This window comes from Argopecten irradians, chromosome 13 (genome assembly GCF_041381155.1).
Source record: "Argopecten irradians isolate NY chromosome 13, Ai_NY, whole genome shotgun sequence".
NCBI classification, from domain to species: domain Eukaryota; kingdom Metazoa; phylum Mollusca; class Bivalvia; order Pectinida; family Pectinidae; genus Argopecten; species Argopecten irradians.
Genome location: NC_091146.1, coordinates 3,819,321 through 3,841,092, shown reverse-complemented (window position 1 = coordinate 3,841,092; position 21,772 = coordinate 3,819,321). Strand labels below are relative to the sequence as shown.

General features: G+C 37.0%; 1 protein-coding gene across 1 annotated transcript in view; it reads left to right on the top strand.

Moving 5' to 3' along the window:
• Positions 1 to 21,772, top strand: part of LOC138306604 (intermembrane lipid transfer protein VPS13A-like) — a 200,463-nt gene that overhangs the window by 21,485 nt on the left and 157,206 nt on the right. The window contains 8 exon segments of the mRNA XM_069247042.1: positions 13,566 to 13,661; positions 15,912 to 16,013; positions 16,583 to 16,752; positions 16,927 to 16,986; positions 19,695 to 19,775; positions 20,466 to 20,520; positions 21,301 to 21,431; positions 21,616 to 21,722. Of these exon segments, the coding sequence (XP_069103143.1) occupies positions 13,566 to 13,661; positions 15,912 to 16,013; positions 16,583 to 16,752; positions 16,927 to 16,986; positions 19,695 to 19,775; positions 20,466 to 20,520; positions 21,301 to 21,431; positions 21,616 to 21,722 (802 nt within the window).

Here is a 21,772-nt window from a genome sequence, read left to right as displayed (position 1 = left end):
TGATTGAGAAGAATTACGTACTGAAAATATCATTGTAATGTCTTGACACATGTTGGATTAATTTGACTTAATTTTATGAATGTTTCAATATATAAATATGCTATACGATTTATCAGGGATTCTCAACTTCAAAAGTATTAAAAGCAAAATCAGAGTAGTTGTATAGAAAAAATGTCTCATGGGAAATATTTTTTATTGATTTGCTAGAAATATTATGGAGTAAACAAAAGCTTCTGACAGTTTGCCTATAATTTGAGCACAAATAATTATTAATTGTAAATTATTTATAAAAAAAAAAGAGAAGAAAATCCAGAAGAAATTTGTAGACACACATTGTTATATTGTCTATGAAAATCCAGTTTGCAGTATATTGTGTGATATTGTTTGCTTAAACATCTTAATCAAGACAGAACAACCTTTGTTAGGAATAAAGATATATTAAGATCAAGGAAGAAAATATTAAGAACAAGATAGGATTATCTATAACAGATATGACATTGCTACTTTAGTAGTGGGGATTGTTATCTGTATTATAAAGGATATATAAAGATTAAGCTGTCTGAAGTGACCTCTGACCTGTCAGGCCCATATCATTATCATGTGATGGTGACTGTACATACTTATGATGGAGCTTGTCTGGCTGTCTGCTGTGTGGGAGGAAGACTCTGTCTGTCAGCAGTTTATTAAGTTGATAAAAGTATATACTGTAGACAAGTCATTTTTTGTTCAATTAAATATCATGAATTTCGTACTAGGTGATTTGAAAAATTGCAATAATGAATTGCTGTGAAATGTTTCTAAATCGTAACAATAGAAGCGTATGACTCTAAATCACCATAAAAAAGTTGTTACGCATGAAAGCATGAAATTAAGTTGCCGTAAAAAAAGTTGCACCACAAGATGTATAAATCTATAAATAGGTAAATTTTATGTTACCGTATTTCACCGCAAATAAGACCCCCTCCCAGAGAAGAAATAAAGGTCAAAGTGGTGGGGGGGTCTTATTTGCGGACAACCCGCCTGATAACATCGATCTATGAGGTCGCCATCTTGGATTTTTTAATGTCCTGTTATTGTTGTAACAGTCGTATGACAGATGGGTAATAGCAAGATGTTCAAGTATTTATAATAATAATGAAGACGTATGAGTAAAATTAAATCAAATGTTATGACAAATTAAAATACAAACAATAGCCTACTAGGGCAGTTGTAACTAAGTCTGAGAGGGAAACGCACATTTTGATTTTTTGCAAGAGTCACACGGCCATTTACCAATGAATCAAAACGAAGAAACAGCATCATAAGCAATGTCATTTTAATCCAGAAGTTTTAATAATCGTGTTGTTATTTTAAAATATTCAAATTCGGTTATTATTTACGATCAGAACTACATCTCTGTCTTAGTAAACACGTGAATCAATCGCCGTGAATCGGAAGGACGATTGCCATTCAGACTCGGGCCTATTTAAAATTTACTAGTACTGCAAACGTTTACATATCAAGTTCGTTCATAAACAGAAGAATTTACGTACATTTGTCTCAGCCAAATGAGCAAACGATCGTGATTTAACTTCAACGTGCCGACATGCACTGATGCAGTTGTTTGTAACATCGTACACACATGTGTAGGAAAATGGTGCCGGGTTGAAGCCATACTTTCACATTTTCACACTGGGTCGTGTTTGGGAATTTGATCGGTCGGGCTATTGATACGACGATAGTTTGATAATATTTCATATATTAATCCAAGTAGGGTTAACTGCATTAAAACATCGTAGCAAGTATTTTTGTATCCAGAGTAAAATACGAAACTTTGCGGCTAATCATATTATACTGACTGCGTAAACAAAACATGGCGGCCGAAATGTAAAGCATGGTTTCTCTAACTGATCGTGAACTACGGGTACGTTACGTTCACAAATAAACATATTTGAAACTGTAAATCTTTTAAGTAAATGTTTTAGGTAATGATTGTATTGGGTTAGAATCCACGACTGCAGAAACGACCTGCATCAATGACGAATATCTTTGCCGATTCATGTAAAAAATGACAAGCTGTACGAACATTAAAACGTGTTGACCATGCCGATATGAAGTGTTCATGGAAACATATATCGGCGTATTTTGTTGAAAATAACCTCCAATTAAATATGACCACTGTCTACAATTCGTAGCTATTGATAATTAAATTAAATCACCCGTGAATTAACTTGAATTAAATGACAAAAATAACAAGCACACAAACAGTTGTTTACTACGTGATTTTTCTATGCCGATAAAACAAACAAAAAGAAGTTCCGATACAAAGTCATTTTGGTGATATTTTTAAATACTCCATTGCTCAAATCCATCATCCAGTAAACTGAAAAATAGGTGGGGGGTCTTATTTGCAGACACCCCCCCTAAGTCTGAAAATGTGTCAAAATAGGTGGGGGGTCGTATTTGCGGGAGGGGTCTTATTTGCTGTGAAATACGGTATGATGTTTTCAGTCCCAAAGAGAATGAGGGTCTGTTGTGTTTAATCATTCATTTACCCCTGAAATTTCATAATGGACTTTTCTAGCCCTTGATTTAGGGGAGTCTAAACGTGTCTTCAATGGTAAATGAGTTAAGATGTCCCATTATTTTATCCCTAACACCCCATTTGATTTCTGGAATATGAGTTTGAAACCTATTTGATGCAGTTATTAGATTTTACTTCCGGAACTGATGACTTCCTCATCCTTAAATGACGCTGGACATAAAACAGCGACACAGTCCCACGCTGGACATAAAACAGCGCAGCAGTCCCATGCTGGACATAAAACAGAGAGGCAGTCCCATGCTGGACATAAAACAGAGAGGCAGTCCCATGCTGGACATAAAACAGAGAGGCAGTCCCATGCTGGACATAAAAACAGGAGGCAGTCCCATGCTGGACATAAAACAGAGAGGCAGTCCGATGCTGGGACATAAAACAGCGAGGCAGTCCGATGCTGGACATAAAAACAGACAGTCCCATCTGGACATAAAACAGCAGTCCATGCTGGACATAAAACAGCGAGGCAGTCCCATGCTGGACATAAAACAGCGAGGCAGTCCCATGCTGGACATAAAACAGAGAGGCAGTCCCATGCTGGACATAAAACAGAGAGGCAGTCCCATGCTGGACATAAAACAGAGAGGCAGTCCCATGCTGGACATAAAACAGAGAGGCAGTCCCATGCTGGACATAAAACAGAGAGGCAGTCCCATGCTGGACATAAAAACAGAGAGGCAGTCCCATGCTGGACATAAAACAGAGAGGCAGTCCCATGCTGACAGCCCATGCTGGACATAAAACAGCGAGGCAGTCCCATGCTGGACATAAAACAGAGAGGCAGTCCCATGCTGGACATAAAACAGAGAGGCAGTCCCATGCTGGACATAAAACAGCGAGGCAGTCCCATGCTGGACATAAAACAGAGAGGCAGTCCCATGCTGGACATAAAACAGCGAGGCAGTCCCATGCTGGACATAAAACAGCGAGGCAGTCCCATGCTGGACATAAAACAGAGAGGCAGTCCCATGCTGGACATAAAACAGAGAGGCAGTCCCATGCTGGACATAAAACAGAAACTGGACAGAGAGGCAGTCCCAGCTGGACATAAAACAGAAGCAGTCCCATGCTGGACATAAAACAGAGAGGCAGTCCCATGCTGGACATAAAAACAGGAGGCAGTCCCATGCTGGACATAAAACAGGCACTAAAACAGGAGGCAGTCCCATGCTGGACATAAAACAGGAGGCAGTCCCATGCTGGACATAAAAACAGGAGGCAGTCCATGCTGGACATAAAACAGTGAGGCAGTCCAATGCTGGACATAAAACAGGAGGCAGTCCCATGCTGGACATAAAACAGAGAGGCAGTCCCATGCTGGACATAAAACAGCACTGTGGATGGCAGTCCCATCTGGATAAAAAAGAGGAGGCAGTCCCATGCTGGACATAAAACAGAGAGGCAGTCCCATGCTGGACATAAAACAGAGAGGCAGTCCCATGCTGGACATAAAACAGGCAGTCCCATGCTGGACATAAAACAGAGAGGCAGTCCCATGCTGGACATAAAACAGAGAGGCAGTCCCATGCTGGACATAAAACAGAGAGGGACAGTCCCATGCTGGACATAAAACAGAGAGGCAGTCCCATGCTGGACATAAAACACAGGAGGCAGTCCCATGCTGGACATAAAACAGAGAGGCAGTCCCATGCTGGACAAAAAACAGGAGGCAGTCCCATGCTGGACATAAAACAGCGAGGCAGTCCCATGCTGGACATAAAACAGCGAGGCAGTCCCATGCTGGACATAAAACAGAGAGGCAGTCCCATGCTGGACATAAAACAGCGAGGCAGTCCCATGCTGGACATAAAACAGCGAGGCAGTCCCATGCTGGACATAAAACAGCGAGGCAGTCCCATGCTGGACATAAAACAGCAGGCAGTCCCATGCTGGACATAAAACAGAGAGGCAGTCCCATGCTGGACATAAAACAGCGAGGCAGTCCCATGCTGGACATAAAACAGAGGCAGTCCCATGCTGGACATAAAACAGAGAGGCAGTCCCATGCTGGACATAAAACAGAGAGGCAGTCCCATGCTGGACATAAACAGAGAGGCAGTCCCATGCTGGACATAAAACAGAGAGGCAGTCCCATGCTGGACATAAAAAAGAGAGGCAGTCCCATGCTGGACATAAAACAGAGAGGCAGTCCCATGCTGTGACTGTACTGACTATGATTGTTACCAACATACTAACACAGATATACATGTATATTGTGTAGGTTCTTGATATATACAAAATAACAAATATACCTACTCAGCATCTACATGCTGAACCTCTGTTGTTTATGTTTCTGGAGGAGACTAGAGTATTCATCTCTGTGACTTTCTGTCTATTCTCTTATTACTTAAGGGGACTAGAGTATTCATCTGTGATGTGACTTTCTGTCTATTCTCTTATTACTTAAGGGGACTAGAGTATTCATCTATGTGACTTTTTGTCTATCCTCCTATTACTAGAGGAGACTAGAGTATTCATCTCTGTGACTTTCTGTCTATCCTCCTATTACTAGAGGAGACTAGAATTCATCTCTGTGACTTTCTGTCTATCCTCCTATTAGTAGATGAGACTACAGTATTCGTCTCTATGACTTTCTGTCTATTCTCTTATTACTTGAGGAGACTAGAGTATTTGTCTATATGACTTTCTGTCTATCCTCCTATTACTAGAGTAGACTACAGTATTCGTCTCTATGACTTTCTGTCTATTCTCCTATTACTATGTACAAGGGACTAGAGTATTCGTCTCTGTGACTTTCTGGTCTGTCTATCTATCCACCTGAAGTTTGTCAGTGACCTGACAGCTTAATTTCCACACAGATTAAAAAGTAACAAACTTCAAACAAGTATAGGCAATCAAAATTGAATTTCAGGGTCATAAAGTCAAGGTCAAAGTCACTGCTACTATAAAGTTTATAAAGATAAAATCATTGGCAGTGGGTTCACCTCTTTATTTTGTCATGGATTGTATCCAAACTTTACACATATAGGCTATATGAGAGACTCAAAATATCTTGGACATGTGTAGGGTCACCACTTTTGTAGTGTCATAAAAACAGTTGACAGCACTTTCTTAGACTTTAATTGGCTTCATTTATCAAGGATATTTAAAAGCATATTTTCCCTCTAAGTCACATCATAAATAGTCTGACATAAGTTGTGGGCATCAGTATTATGTGGTATGCGCAATAAGTGGTAGGCTTGATTATTCTTTGTACATCTCCTTGGACAATGACCTTTGTACAGCGATCTCCTTGGACAATGACCTTTGTACAGCGATCTCCTTGGACAATGACCTTTGTACATCTCCTTGGACAATGACCTTTGTACATCTCCTTGGACAATGACCTTTGTACATCTCCTTGGACAATGACCTTTGTACAGCGATCTCCTTGGACAATGACCTTTGTACATCACCTTGGACAATGACCTTTGTACATCTCCTTGGACAATGACCTTTGTACATCTCCTTGGACAATGACCTTTGTACATCTCCTTGGACAATGACCTTTGTACATCTCCTTGGACAATGACCTTTGTACATCTCCTTGGACAATGACCTTTGTACATCGATCTCCTTGGACAATGACCTTTGTACATCTCCTTGGACAATGACCTTTGTACATCTCCTTGGACAATGACCTTTGTACATCTCCTTGGACAATGACCTTTGTACATCTCCTTGGACAATGACCTTTGTACATCTCCTTGGACAATGACCTTTGTACATCTCCTTGGACAATGACCTTTGTAGTGATAGAGTAAGCTACTCTATAGTTGCTAATATTTGCTGGGTTTTTAATTTCGCTAATTTCGCAGATCAGTCCAAATTAAAACACTGTGAAATTTATCAAAAACATGGTTTGACATATTTTGGCCTTTGATATGAATGACACTTTAAAAGGCTACAAAGATAAGTCACGAAAATAAACCCTTGTGGATATGTTCCAATCAGTAAATCACAAAGTTTTACACCTGCGGAGGACTCGGGGTTTTCCTCTCTCTAAACCTTGCACCTGCACAATGACCCTGTATGTGGTAGGATGTAAAGCAAAGACAAAGACCCAATATTAATTTTATGCCCATTTTCAGTATCATTCTAATACATCCTCACCTAGTAATGTCAGAGATTTCAATGTGAAATTATTAATATTTTAAATGAAATATGCTATGTTTGATCAAAATTTAAAGCCAAGAAAAGTTCATCACTAGACTCTGCCTAGCTATGTACCTTTCCTACAGTAAATGGCTGTGTTGTTATGGTAACAGTTGTGATGGTAACATTATTGTTCAGTAACAGCTGGTGTTAATGGCTAGTTATTATACAGTCATGTATCTGTAACTTTGTCAGCGTAAACTGCATTGGCAGAAAAGTGATTATTTTCACAGAAATAATGTATTTGAAGATCCCACGACTTTTAATTTTTCTGTTGTATAATTTTTTCAGGAGTTGTCTAAGATTAGGCAAATTTGTTAATCAGTTTTAGTAATTAACTCTCTTCAACAAGTAGGGCTAATTTATGGGATCAGCTTGTCTTTCTGTAGCAAAAAGTGTCTGGAGATCTAGAACTCCTCCTTAACTACTGAGTCAATGTCAGAGAAACTTCACAACAATGGTGGAGACAGTGGATGAGTGATACATATAGTATGTGTAGGTGTGCATGCAGGTCATTGTGATAACGATGACATTGAAGATGAGTACCATTTCATAATTAAATGCAATAATTACTCCGATATTAGAAATCTTTTTATCATAAGATATTATTATCCCCTGCCCAACGAAGTTGTAACCATGGAAACATTGCTGAAAATGGCAGATTTTTGTGTAAGAATCGTTTTTGGAGCACAACTCTAAAACCAGCAGAGATATTTCCATGAAACTTCATAGACACATTGTTCTTATGGTCTGGTAGTGCCTTTTGCTATTTTTTAGGTTTTCATTTTTTTGCACTTTTTCCGTAACCATGGAAACATTGCTGAAAATATCATAGTTTTGTACCAGGTTTGTTTCCGCAGCATAACTGGAAAACCGGTAGAGATATATGCACAGAACTCCATAGGCACATTAGTCTTATGATCTAGTAGTGCCTTTTGCTATTTTAAGGTTTTCACTTTTTGTACTTTTTAGCCCACCATCATCAGATGGTGGGCTATTCAAATTGCCTTTCATCCGTGGTCCGTCGTCCGTCCTTCCGTCCGTCCGTCCTTCCGTCTGTCCGTCCTTCCGTCCGTTAACAATTCTTGTTACCGCTATATCTCAGAAAGGACCCTAGTTGTGCATATTGCATTTTGGTACCAATCGGTGAACAAGATGCCAAGACGCCATCTTGGATTTTGATAGTTAAAGTTTGTTACCGCTATTTCTCAGAAAGTACGGAAGGGATCTCTCTCAAATTTCACATGTAGGTTCCCCTAGGGGTTTTGTTGTGCATATTGCATTTTGGGACCAATTGGTCAACAAGATGGCCGACAGGCTGCCATTTTGGATTTTGACAATTAAAGTTTGTTACCGCTATTTCTCAGAAAATGCTGAAGGGATTCTTCTCAAATTTCACTTGTAGGTTCCCCTTGGGCCCTAGTTGTGCATATTGCATTTTGGGACCAATTAGTCAACAAGATGGCCGACAGGCCGTAATCTTGGATTTTGACAATTAAAATTGTTACCACTATTTCTCGGAAAGTGCTGAAGGGATTCTTCTCAAATTTCACATATAGGTTCCCCAAGGGCCCTAGTTGTGCATATTGCATTTTGGGACCGATCGGTGAACAAGATGGCCGACAGGCCGTCATCTTGGATTTTGACAATTAAAATTGTTACCACTATTTCTCGGAAATTGCTGAAGGGATTCTTCTCAAATTTCACATATAGGTTCCCCTAGGGCCCTAGTTGTGCATATTGCATTTTGGGACCAATTGGTCAACAAGATGGTGGACAGGCCGCCATCTTTGATTTTGACAATTGAAGTTTGTTACCGCTGTTTCTCATAAATTACTGAAGGGATCTGTCTCAAATTGCATGTGCATGGGCCCCTAGGTCCCTGGTTATGCATATTATATATTTGGTACCAATCGATGAAAAAGATGGCCGACAGGACGCCATCTTTGATTATGACAATTGAAGTTTGGTACCACTATTTCTCAGAAAGTACTGAAGGGATCTGTGTCAAATTCCATGTGCAGGTTCCCCTAGGGGTCTAGTTGTGCATATCACATTTTTGGACCGAAAGGTGAACAAGATGGCCGACAGGCCGCCATCTTGGACTTTGATAGTTGAAGCTTAATTTAAAATTGTTACCATTTTTTCTCAGAAAAGTACTGAAATGATCCGTCTAAAATTTGATATGTAAGTTCCCCTAGGACCTTAGTTGTGCATATTGCATATTCAGATCGGTCAAAAAGATGGCCGATAGGAAGCTATCTTGTTTTTTGATAATTGAAGTTTGTTACTGTTATATATCTCAGAAAGTACTTAAAGGATCATTCTCAAATTCCATATGTAGTAATATGTAGTAAAAGTTTGAAAAGCAGAGAAAAGATCCCTCTATCCTTTGTCAGACATATCATTCTTTGGTGGGCGCCAAGATCCCTCTGGGATCTCTTGTTTCATACACATAAGTCTCCACAATCAAACTTACTTCAGCTTTGATATCTCCATTGGCGGGGGATCTGAATGACTATGTCTTGTCATAATAAACCTAGCATGGCCAAATTTATTCAACTTCAGGAAACAAGAAATAAAAAAGAATTATCTAATTTAGGAAAATCTATAGTTTTGGCCATGAAAAAAAGAATAAATACTGTTTGAAACAAACGTAGAAACCTATTTTCAACAGAAATAATGTATTTTGAAGATCCGACTTTTAATTTTTCTGTTGTATAATTTTTTCAGGAGTTGTCTAAGATTAGGCAAATTTGTTTAATCAGTTTTAGTAATTAACTCTACCCTAGCGTAGCATTCCTGCACATGTTGGGGTGTATCTGTACTATGTATGTGTGTCTGACATGTGTTTCATAATTAAATGCAATAATTACTCCGATATTAGAAATCTTTTTATCATAAGATATTATTATCCCCTGCCCAACGAAGTTGGCGGGGGATATACAAATGGGTTCCGTCCGTCCGTCCGTCCGTCCGTCCGTACGAATGGTTTCCGGAGCATAACTCTAAAACCAGTAGAGATATTTCCACGAAACTTCATAAAAACACATTGGTCTTATGGTCTAGTAGTGCCTTTTGCTATTTTTAGGTTTTCATTTTTTGCATTTTTTCCGTAACCATGGAAATATTGCTGAAAATATCATATTTTTGTACCAGGTTCGTTTCCGGAGCATAACTCTAAAACCAGAAGAGAAATTTCCACGAAACTTCATAGACATAATGGTCTTATGGTCTAGTAGTGCCTTTTGCTATTTTAAGGTTTTCACTTTTTGTACTTTTTTCTGTAACCATGGAAACATTGCTGAAAATGGCAGATTTTTGTGTAAGAATCGTTTTTGGAGCACAACTCTAAAACCAGCAGAGATATTTCCATGAAACTTCATAGACACATTGTTCTTATGGTCTGGTAGTGCCTTTTGCTATTTTTAGGTTTTCTTTTTTTTGCACTTTTTCCGTAACCATGGAAACATTGCTGAAAATATCATAGTTTTGTACCAGGTTTGTTTCCGCAGCATAACTGGAAAACCGGTAGAGATATATGCACAGAACTCCATAGGCACATTAGTCTTATGATCTAGTAGTGCCTTTTGCTATTTTAAGGTTTTCACTTTTTGTACTTTTTAGCCCACCATCATCAGATGGTGGGCTATTCAAATTGCCTTTCATCCGTGGTCCGTCGTCCGTCCTTCCGTCCGTCCGTCCTTCCGTCTGTCCGTCCTTCCGTCCGTTAACAATTCTTGTTACCGCTATATCTCAGAAAGGACCCTAGTTGTGCATATTGCATTTTGGTACCAATCGGTGAACAAGATGCCAAGACGCCATCTTGGATTTTGATAGTTAAAGTTTGTTACCGCTATTTCTCAGAAAGTACGGAAGGGATCTCTCTCAAATTTCACATGTAGGTTCCCCTAGGGGTTTTGTTGTGCATATTGCATTTTGGGACCAATTGGTCAACAAGATGGCCGACAGGCTGCCATTTTGGATTTTGACAATTAAAGTTTGTTACCGCTATTTCTCAGAAAATGCTGAAGGGATTCTTCTCAAATTTCACTTGTAGGTTCCCCTTGGGCCCTAGTTGTGCATATTGCATTTTGGGACCAATTAGTCAACAAGATGGCCGACAGGCCGTAATCTTGGATTTTGACAATTAAAATTGTTACCACTATTTCTCGGAAAGTGCTGAAGGGATTCTTCTCAAATTTCACATATAGGTTCCCCAAGGGCCCTAGTTGTGCATATTGCATTTTGGGACCGATCGGTGAACAAGATGGCCGACAGGCCGTCATCTTGGATTTTGACAATTAAAATTGTTACCACTATTTCTCGGAAATTGCTGAAGGGATTCTTCTCAAATTTCACATATAGGTTCCCCTAGGGCCCTAGTTGTGCATATTGCATTTTGGGACCAATTGGTCAACAAGATGGTGGACAGGCCGCCATCTTTGATTTTGACAATTGAAGTTTGTTACCGCTGTTTCTCATAAATTACTGAAGGGATCTGTCTCAAATTGCATGTGCATGGGCCCCTAGGTCCCTGGTTATGCATATTATATATTTGGTACCAATCGATGAAAAAGATGGCCGACAGGACGCCATCTTTGATTATGACAATTGAAGTTTGGTACCACTATTTCTCAGAAAGTACTGAAGGGATCTGTGTCAAATTCCATGTGCAGGTTCCCCTAGGGGTCTAGTTGTGCATATCACATTTTTGGACCGAAAGGTGAACAAGATGGCCGACAGGCCGCCATCTTGGACTTTGATAGTTGAAGCTTAATTTAAAATTGTTACCATTTTTTCTCAGAAAAGTACTGAAATGATCCGTCTAAAATTTGATATGTAAGTTCCCCTAGGACCTTAGTTGTGCATATTGCATATTCAGATCGGTCAAAAAGATGGCCGATAGGTAGCTATCTTGTTTTTTGATAATTGAAGTTTGTTACTGTTATATATCTCAGAAAGTACTTAAAGGATCATTCTCAAATTCCATATGTAGTAATATGTAGTAAAAGTTTGAAAAGCAGAGAAAAGATCCCTCTATCCTTTGTCAGACATATCATTCTTTGGTGGGCGCCAAGATCCCTCTGGGATCTCTTGTTTCATACACATAAGTCTCCACAATCAAACTTACTTCAGCTTTGATATCTCCATTGGCGGGGGATCTGAATGACTATGTCTTGTCATAATAAACCTAGCATGGCCAAATTTATTCAACTTCAGGAAACAAGAAATAAAAAAGAATTATCTAATTTAGGAAAATCTATAGTTTTGGCCATGAAAAAAAGAATAAATACTGTTTGAAACAAACGTAGAAACACCCTCTACCCTAGCGTAGCATTCCTGCACATGTTGGGTGTATCTGTACTATGTATGTGTGTCTGTGTGTTAAATATGTGATTGTATATTAAGTTTTGTTGCACTGTATATACATATTAATGCACATTTTCTGATGAACCCTAAGGTAAAAAATCCAAGAGGAGTTGTATGGTTGATAAACTAGCATTTAGTCATAAACCACAAAGTCAGTTTTAAATATTTTATATGGTAGATTGTTGTGTATATATGTATGCATACTTTTAGTGCATACCAAGCTAATGAATGTTATTCGATACAAAACCTATACCGGTAAGTGTATATAGATGACTGTAGCTAACAGAACATTGTGATGTTGGAAGAACAACTCTATCTCAAGATGGCTGTCACATAACTGATTTATTGCATTTACGCGGGAGTCGCTTATGAACACAAAACAAAACAATGACAGGGCCGCTTAGGCACTTAAATAGAACTCAATATGTTACAAATATTTCTGTATCATTCACGCAATGAGGTTTGTGGTTTTGGGAGAATTCTTTATAGCATGTGTTTGGTTGCACCCTCAACTGAAGTTTTAGCAAATATTTGATATTCAAGTTGCATTTAATCAGAAAAAGCATATTTTATATCCTCTTTAAAAAATGTGTTTTAAATGATGAAGTATTTCTTAGAATATCTATTACTTATTACTATAGGTTAAAACAACTCCCAAAAGCTTATACAAACACAATGCAGGACTATTTATCTTAAGATTAAAACCTTGGCATGCCTCTCATATCCAACAATGGATATATTGGGCTAGTTGAGGCAGTGTGATGCAAATCAGAATCAAGTGACTGTGACCTATATTTCCCCCAATATAAAAGATAAATAGAGAATACATGGTTAGTATCTTACAATACAAGGTTTATTTTGGTGCGAGACTTAGGAAAGCCGAGATGACAAATTCATGTGATCGTATTGACGGATAAAGCATTTCGCATTGACGGATAAAGCACAAGTTTATCCGGCAGTAGTTATCTGTCAGTATGTGGGACAGTTACAGGATAAATTGTATTATATGGGTCCAAGAAATTCTACATTATGTTACATAGTATATTACATAAAGGTACTTTAAAGTGAATAGTCGGGCAAAGAAAACCAGTCTAAATGCGTTCATTGGCCTTCCAAAAGTTCTCACATATTAATACGACGGTCAAGTTCTACTTAGTTTCCCAGTTCTGACCATTAAAGTAAAGAAAAGTTGAAAGCATTGAAAGCGAGGCTGCATGGAAATGTAACCACGGATATAGTGAGCCGGGAGGACGTTTTAGAATTTCCATACTTTAAATTAATTTCTTCGTACGCAGACAGATTTTGACGAGAGATTTTATTTTTCCATTTCATAAGAAATTATACTGGATACATTCACACCATTTTTACCGACTTTAGCCATCCTTGCCCGACTGTTCACTTTAATTTGTCTTGTGGTTTTCAGTACTTGATTAACATATTTTGTTAATTATATTTTCAGGAAAACTGACACTGAAGATCCCCTGGAAGAACCTGTATACTGAACCTGTGATAGCCTCCATAGATGGCGTGTATGCTCTGGCCGTCCCTAATATTGGTAATTATTTACCCCTGAAATTCATAATGGATTGTTCCAGCATTTGAATCAGCAGAGTTTACTTGTGTCTAAAGGGGTGGATGGGTTAAACATGGCTCAAAGTGGAGTATGCTTCGGTGGCTTTTATACCTTAGTTACATGTTGGCAACCAAGTACAGTATAACACCGTTATAACAAATCTCTGGGGACCAACAACATCTCTTTGTTGTAAGCAGAGTTCATTATACACTTATTACAGACATCTTGTTGGAACTATGATGGACGTTATATCAGTGAATTTGTTGTAAGCGTGTTTGTTATCAATGTGTTTTACCATATTGGCCTAATGATATCGGCATGCATGGTAGAAGCAAAAATCTGTATACGACATAATATGGACAGAGCGAAATCCAGAGAACTTTACTTTAAGTTGAATAAATGATGTCAATTTTTAGCCCACCATCATCGCTTTTCGTCCGTGGTCCTTCCGTCCGTCCTTCCGTCTGTTAAAATTTCTTGTTACCGCTATTTCTCCAAAAGGGCTGAAGGGATCTTTCTCAAATTTCATATGTATGTTCCTCTAGGGCCCTAGTTGTGCATATTGCATTTTGTGACCGATCGGTGAACAAGATGGCCGCCATCTTGGATTTTGATAGTTAAAATTTGTTACCACTATTTCTCAGAAAGTACTGAAGGGATCTCTCTCAAATTTCAGATGTAGGTTCCCCTAGGGCCCTAGTTGTGCATATTGCATTTTGGGACGGATCGGTCAACAAGATGGCCGCCAGGCAGCCATCTTGGATTTTGACAATTGAAGTTTGTTACTGCTATTTCTCAGAAAGTACTGAAGCAATCTCTCTCAAATTTCATAAGTTGTGCATATTGCATTTTGGGACCGATCGGTCAACAAGATGGTCACCAGGCAGCCATCTTGGATTTTGATAGTTAAAGTTTGTTACCGCTATTTCTCAGAAAGTACTGAAGGTATCTCTTTCAAATTTCATGTGTAGGTTCCCCTAGGGCCTTAGTTGTGTATAATGTATTTTGGGACGGATCGATCAACAAGATGGCCGCCAGACCGCCATCTTGGATCTTAATAGTTAAAGTTTGTTACTGCTATTTCCCAGAAGTAACTGAAGGGGTCTGTCTCAAATTTCATATGAAGGTTCCCCTAGGGCCCTGGTTGTGCATATTGCATTTTGGGACAGATCGGTCAACAAGATGGCCGCCAGGCAGCCATCTTGGATTTTGATAGTTACCGCTATTTCTCAGAAAGTACTGAAGTGATCTCTTTCAAATTTTATATGTATGTTCCCCTAGGACCTTATTTGCATATTGTATTTTAGGACCGATCAGTCAACAAGATGGCCGACAGGTAGCCATCTTGGATTTTGATAGTTGAAGTTTGTTACTGCTATTTCTAAAAAAAGTAATGAAGTGATCTGTTTCATATTTCATATATGTTGTATGTTTGAAAAAGTTTGAAAAGCAGAGAAAAGATCCCTCTTTCCATTGTCAGACATAGATCATACTTTGGTGGGCGCCAAGATCCCTCTGGGATCTCTTGTTTAAAATTATTTTCTGATTACTCTTTGCAACATGTTTTATAAACAGCTGCAGTATCCATTCTGAATGTCAAAATGTCAATCTGAAGAACCAAAAGAAAAAAAAAATAGAAAGAAAGAGAAAGAATGAAAAAGAAAGAAAGAACAACAACAAAATCAAGGAAGTGCAAATTACAGAAAACTGTATAACATGCTCAAACATAATAATTCCATCAATGCTCAAGAGACAGTTGGTTAAGATAATTGCTTGATGACAAATTTTAGCCTAGAAATCAGCTGCTATTTGTTTGAACATGTAGTCAATAATCTGTGAGACAAATCCTTATCTTGTTGTTATAGTACAAAACTTTTGTATATTTCAGCCATTAAGTACAAAACTTTTGTGTATTTCACCCATTAAGTACAATACTTTTGTGTATTTCAGCCATAAAGTACAATACTTTTGTGTATTTCAGCCATTAAGTACAAAACTTTTGTGTATTTCAGCCATTAAGTACAAAACTTTTGTGTATTTCAGCCATTAAGTACAACACTTTTTTTTTATATTTCAGCCATTAAGTACAATACTTTTGTATATTTAAGCCATCAAGTACAAAACTTTTGTATATTTCAGCCATTAAGTACAAAACTTTTGTGTATTTCAGCCATTAAGTACAAAACTTTTGTGTATTTCAGCCATTAAGTACAATACTTTTGTGTATTTCAGCCATTAAGTACAATGCCGAGAAGGAGGAGAAAGCCAAGCAGGAGGCGAAACAGAGACGTCTACAACAGATCGAGGAGGCCAAACAGTTGGAGGCCGAGAAAAGTAAGCAACAATTTATAATTTCCTCAAACATCCTCAAACATACTTCAGAATGATTATTTTGTCTTTGCATGTTACAGAGTTCTGATCTCGCAGGTAGGTATCTATTGTAACATCATTGTGTTGTGAGTGAAACTTGCATCATTTTCTTTGAAAATTATGATGTTACATTCGCCAACACATGGCGTCACAATCAATACCTTCCCACAAGGGCAGATAACTTGGGAAGATGCCTAGATGGAATAGCCAATTAATACAGCTATTGTTATTGCTGCTCAACCATGTGACCCAGTTCCATCATTTGGATGTTTCGACCCAAATCTATGATTTCTCTCATGTGATGGGTTTAGAAATGTTTGAATAATGCTTTGTTAGCATTTATAGGTGTATCAAAAAAAAATTACCACTTACTAAATGAAAAATAAATTAAATCGTGAATGTAATAGAAACACAATAAATTTATTTCTGAAAATAATTGGTATAATGTATAATTAATTTTAATATTGGTCATGTAGGACAAATATGAAATATGGTTTTATGGAATTTGTCATTTGATATTTTATTTTCAATAGCCAAACCTAAGGATCCGAAAAAAGACTCTTTCGCTGAGAAAATGGCTACACAGATCATAAAGAACTTACAAGTTCATGTGAAAAACATACATGTTCGTTATGAGGACTCGTACACCAATCCCAAACGTCCATTTTCGCTCGGGGTCACTCTTCAGGAACTTCTCTTCCAGGTAACTAATACACATAAAACTTACTTTTTAATGAATTTCATAGCTCCAGACAGAATTATCATGTGAAATGATCCTGTATGATATTATTATTATCAAATCCTTTGATGATAAATTTGGATTTAAATCATCCAAGTTACTTTTCACAAAAGAAAGCTTACCTGTTATTTTTTTCAGACAACTGATGAGAACTGGACTCCATGTATCCTAAAAGAGGCTGTTACACAAATTTACAAGGTTAGTGACAGGCCAGTATTATAGTGTCAACATACTGAAATATCAATGTAAAGCTCCTCAAGGCCAGTCATATATCACAAGCCCTCCCTCTATGGGCCTCAAGTTTGAATCCCAGTTGGTAGGTGCTATCTTTTCCTTCCACCTCCTTAAAGGATTTGTGCAGCCAAAATTTTTTTTTTATAATACGTCAGGATAATGCTTTGGATGAATGAAAAATTAAGTCCCACCCAACGAATCGCCTAGCTTTTAGCGCTATCGGTTGGTTTTGGTCGTGATTTACGGGTAGTGTCGACTACGGTTTAGAGATAATGAGCTAGGTGGTCACGTGGTCTTGTGATGTCAGAGTAGTCCGCGGCTACACAAGGTAAGCCTAGTACTATACATGTATACAGCATATGTACGTATACGTTAGATCTACAATTTGAGTTTTTCGAGTAAATGGTTATTCTAGCTTTATGATGTAGATATTTTCAGTTTCAAAACATTCCATTTACACCACTTAAAAAATTCAGACAAGCATATATCTAACTTTAGATTAGATAATCAGTCTAATTTGATAGCGATATCAAAATGATGTTCGGATCAGTCTGGACTGAGATTTAGATAGCATATGATGTAAATTTCAGTGTAATAAAAAACAGTATAATGTAACACTATCTTTTTACGAGTAAAATCCCAAAATATAGCATGAATATATCTAGAATCCGTGTTTTTAGTTCAAACTTCTGCTATAACGATGCAAACACGGCACAGTTTTTGAGTAAAAATAAAATGTGGACGGTTATCAGTTATGTGATACTGGAGTTACAGTACTGAACTTATACCGAAAATAATATGTATATCTATATTGTTGCCTTTGAAACTTTATCCATAACGTTTACTAAAAAGCAGAAATTCATCAATGGTATTTCTGATATATGTTCCTAAATCACTGTTTAAGTGTAGATTTAAATTCATTATTTCAAAATTATACTAAATCCTTAAAATATTATAGTATATTCATTGTCGACCGTTTTGTATATCATACCAAGATTAATAGTATGATATATGAACATTTATCGTATAATCCAAAAAGTAACCACATAAAGTGTTCAAATGAAAATTGAAATTACTTGTATACAGGCATTATGAATAGATATAATATCTTGTACCTTTTTAAAAATATACTAAGTGATATTTAAATAAGCATATTTAGTGTGATAATGTTGTAACCCTTCTTGTATGACTATACATGTACATTTAGATTCGAAACGGTGAAAATACATGCTTAGAATTTTTACTAATGCCTTAGAAATTACGGAAGATTGCTATATGCCACGATTCCGTAATTAGAGTACTAGACTGGAATAATTTTGAAGGTTAAACCTTTAGTTGAAACAGTTTGTAGAACCATTTTTGTTTCTGAATAAGTCACCTTCCATTTTTGTTTTACCTGTGTACGACATATATATATGTGTATGTAATATATATTCCTAGGTATGATCAGGTATATTTTACTTCCATTTGCTTTTACATCTTCATTTTAAAAATGGAGGTGACAATAAAAAACCTAGAGCATAGATGTACGGGGTTTCCATAATTCAAATCACAATCCAATTAACGGATGTCCTAAAATGATTGACAGAAAGACAATAGCAAATACCCAATAAAGTCCACCGAATAGCAAATTGCCCGCAGCCAGGTAATTACAGGTGAGGTCGATGAATGGTGTTGTGTACAAGTAAACAACATCCTGGTCAAGGTATTACATAACCATCAAACCAAAGGCATGCAATTATATATCTATAATAATCGGTGTATCTACTCGTATATCGATTAAAAATTGAAAGCGACCTCACGGTCTAAAAATATAGTTTGTTTTGCTTAATATCTCAATTATTTGATCTTTTATAATATCAAAGGTAAATTCTTTCTACCACATGTTGAAACGTTTTACGGTATTGTAATAAATGTATCTCGATTTATTCGGTTAGCAACACACAACACAATGTTTGTAATGATCAATCATCGGTGTGTACGTATGTCAAGCATCATATCCTTGATGCTTTAATCAAGGATTTCTTAAATTGTTACGTTAAATTTCATTTTACAGTCACAAACTTTGCAATTCACAATGTATCAAAGATACAGACTACAGGAAAATATTATCTAATTAAAGCTTATTCGTTGCTGAACTCCTCGACAAAAAATCTGAAACTTTTATTTCTGTGTGGATTTTCTTTCATAATTACACGAAGATACCTGCTATAAGAGCATAAATTAGAGTATTTGAAACATCGAATTTCACTCTTTTAGTTATTTATATTTGAGCCAAAGTTATTGTACGATTAACTTCACTCAAAAGTAATCATAAAAAATCTTTGATCGGCTTTTCCTTTGACCGTCGATGTAAGTGATAGCACATCAGTTATAGTACAGCTATAAGCCACGGACTATTATGACATCACACGGTTTAGAGCTAGAAAATATGCATAATCGGGTGGTCAGAAAATTTGACCTCGATATCGGCGGTTTACAGGTTATTCCGGTTGCGCGCGGCACGGAGAGGTTTCTACATGGTCTAATAAAGCCATTTCCAGCATAAACTGAAATTATCATTTTTGACTGCACAAATCCTTTAAAGTGAATAGTCGGGCAAAGAAAACCAGTCATTAAAGTTTATGTTTAGTTTAATACATATTGTTAATTGTATTATATTTGATTGACAGCTAGTCCGACTCGACTCCCTGGCTGTGTACTGGAACAGTAGCTCTGAGTGTCTGGATGGAACAGACAAGGCTGCTATACTGGTAGGTCAAAGGTCATCACCATAACAACATGATTATAATGTATCTAGAGCAAAGGTCATCACCATAATGGTATGATTATAACATAAATAGGTCAAAGTTCATCACCATAATGGTATGATTATAACTATTTAGGTCAAAAGCCATCACCATAATGGTATGATTATAACATATTTAGGTCAAAAGCCATCACCATGAGATTTTAATGTATCTAGGTCAAAGGTCATAATGATGTATCTAGGTTAATGGTTTACTGATAACAATTTAATGCGGTTGTTGCTTATATAAGGGTCACAGTTCATCACCGTTACACATCTATAGACTACATATTGTATGTATCTTGTTTCAAAGTTCATCAACATGTTATGAGGGTTACTATGCACATTATTAGGTCAAGAAAAGGTCATTCCAATATGAACAGGATGATTGTACAGTCATATATTAAAGGTCAAAGATTATAAACACAAATAATACAAATTGTTAAAATAAAATTAATGTGCGGTTAAAAGTCAAATTTTTACATTGCAGGAGTTGATGTTAATCACTGAGGACTTTAATAAATTATTTAATAGATTATGAATTGTATGTGATTTATAATTTGGACTTTAATAGATTATGAATTGTGTGTGATTTATAATTTGGACTTTAATAGATTATGAATTGTGTGTGATTCAGTATTTTCATTTGTTTCAGGAGAGACTGAAGACAGATATTGCTAGTAAAGACAAAAAGACACAGAGCCAGTATTGTAAGTCATAATTCTAATTTACAATCTTCTTTAAGATTTTGATATAATTGAGACTATAGATAATAAAGACTTTATATCTTACATTCACAGTGATCTGACAATCAAAATTGTAAACCACTCCATTTTTAACGTCTAAAATATTTCATCATATCTTAGAATATATAAATTCACAAAAAGGCCTCTTTCTGACAACCATGCATTCATGTAGCTTGATACAATTGTTCACAAAACACTTGAATTTGAGTTCTATTTTGCATTGTATCTCTCCCGTGAGAGAATATTGAAATCATATCATGAAACCTATATTTGTACTTACTGTCATATACCAATATGTCACGTCCCTCATTGATACCCCATATTCGCTGTACTTAGTGCCCAGGGTGAATAAACTAAATGGAGCGCTTATTAGGGTGGATGCAAAACCTCTAAAAAAGTCTGTCATATATTTCAACTCTTTCGGTACTTGTGGCACATTGATCTGTCACAGTAAACAAGCAAATTCCTTCTTTCCTTCGAGATGCATTATTATTTTATATGTAAAAGTCTTATGAGTTCATGTAATATGAGATATAACACTGATGTTATAAGTAAAACCATGAGATAGAGAGGGCCTTTTAATTATTTCCCCAAAGGAGGGGACAGGTTCTTATAAGGGGTCAGGGGCGCTAATTATAGCAAATACAGTAATAGTGAAAGAGGCACTTTTGTCTTCAGACATTTCTAGTTTCATTTACATATGTTTTCAGATTTTACAATATGTTATCTTTTCTGATGTTGCAGTGATCAAGCCCATCTCCCTGGTTTCACACCTTCGTCTGAACACGAAGCCAGAACAAACAAAGTTCACCGTACCTAAGATCTACCTCACACTCGTGTTTGATGATATCGCAGTCATGCTCTCCAAAATGCAGGTAGGTGCAGTCATGCTTTAAGAAAGTAATACTTGTACAAAACGTTGAAACTGTTGGACTGCATTGATCATTATGTGGTGTTAGAGTACTGGAAGTCTTTATTGAACCAGTTACTTTATTCCACCCAAGTGTGCAGTGCTCTAAGAATTTTAGTGATCACAATATAAACTTTGTTTGTTTACAGTATACAGATATTCTAGAGATGTTGGAGGCCCTGGAGAGAATGACGCTCCGTGGTGTCTACAGGAAATACCGGCCGGAAGTTCCAGTACATAAACACTCTAAACAGTGGCAAGTATTCCGATCCACCTGTAAAATCTCTGTCTGTCCTTCATGTTACA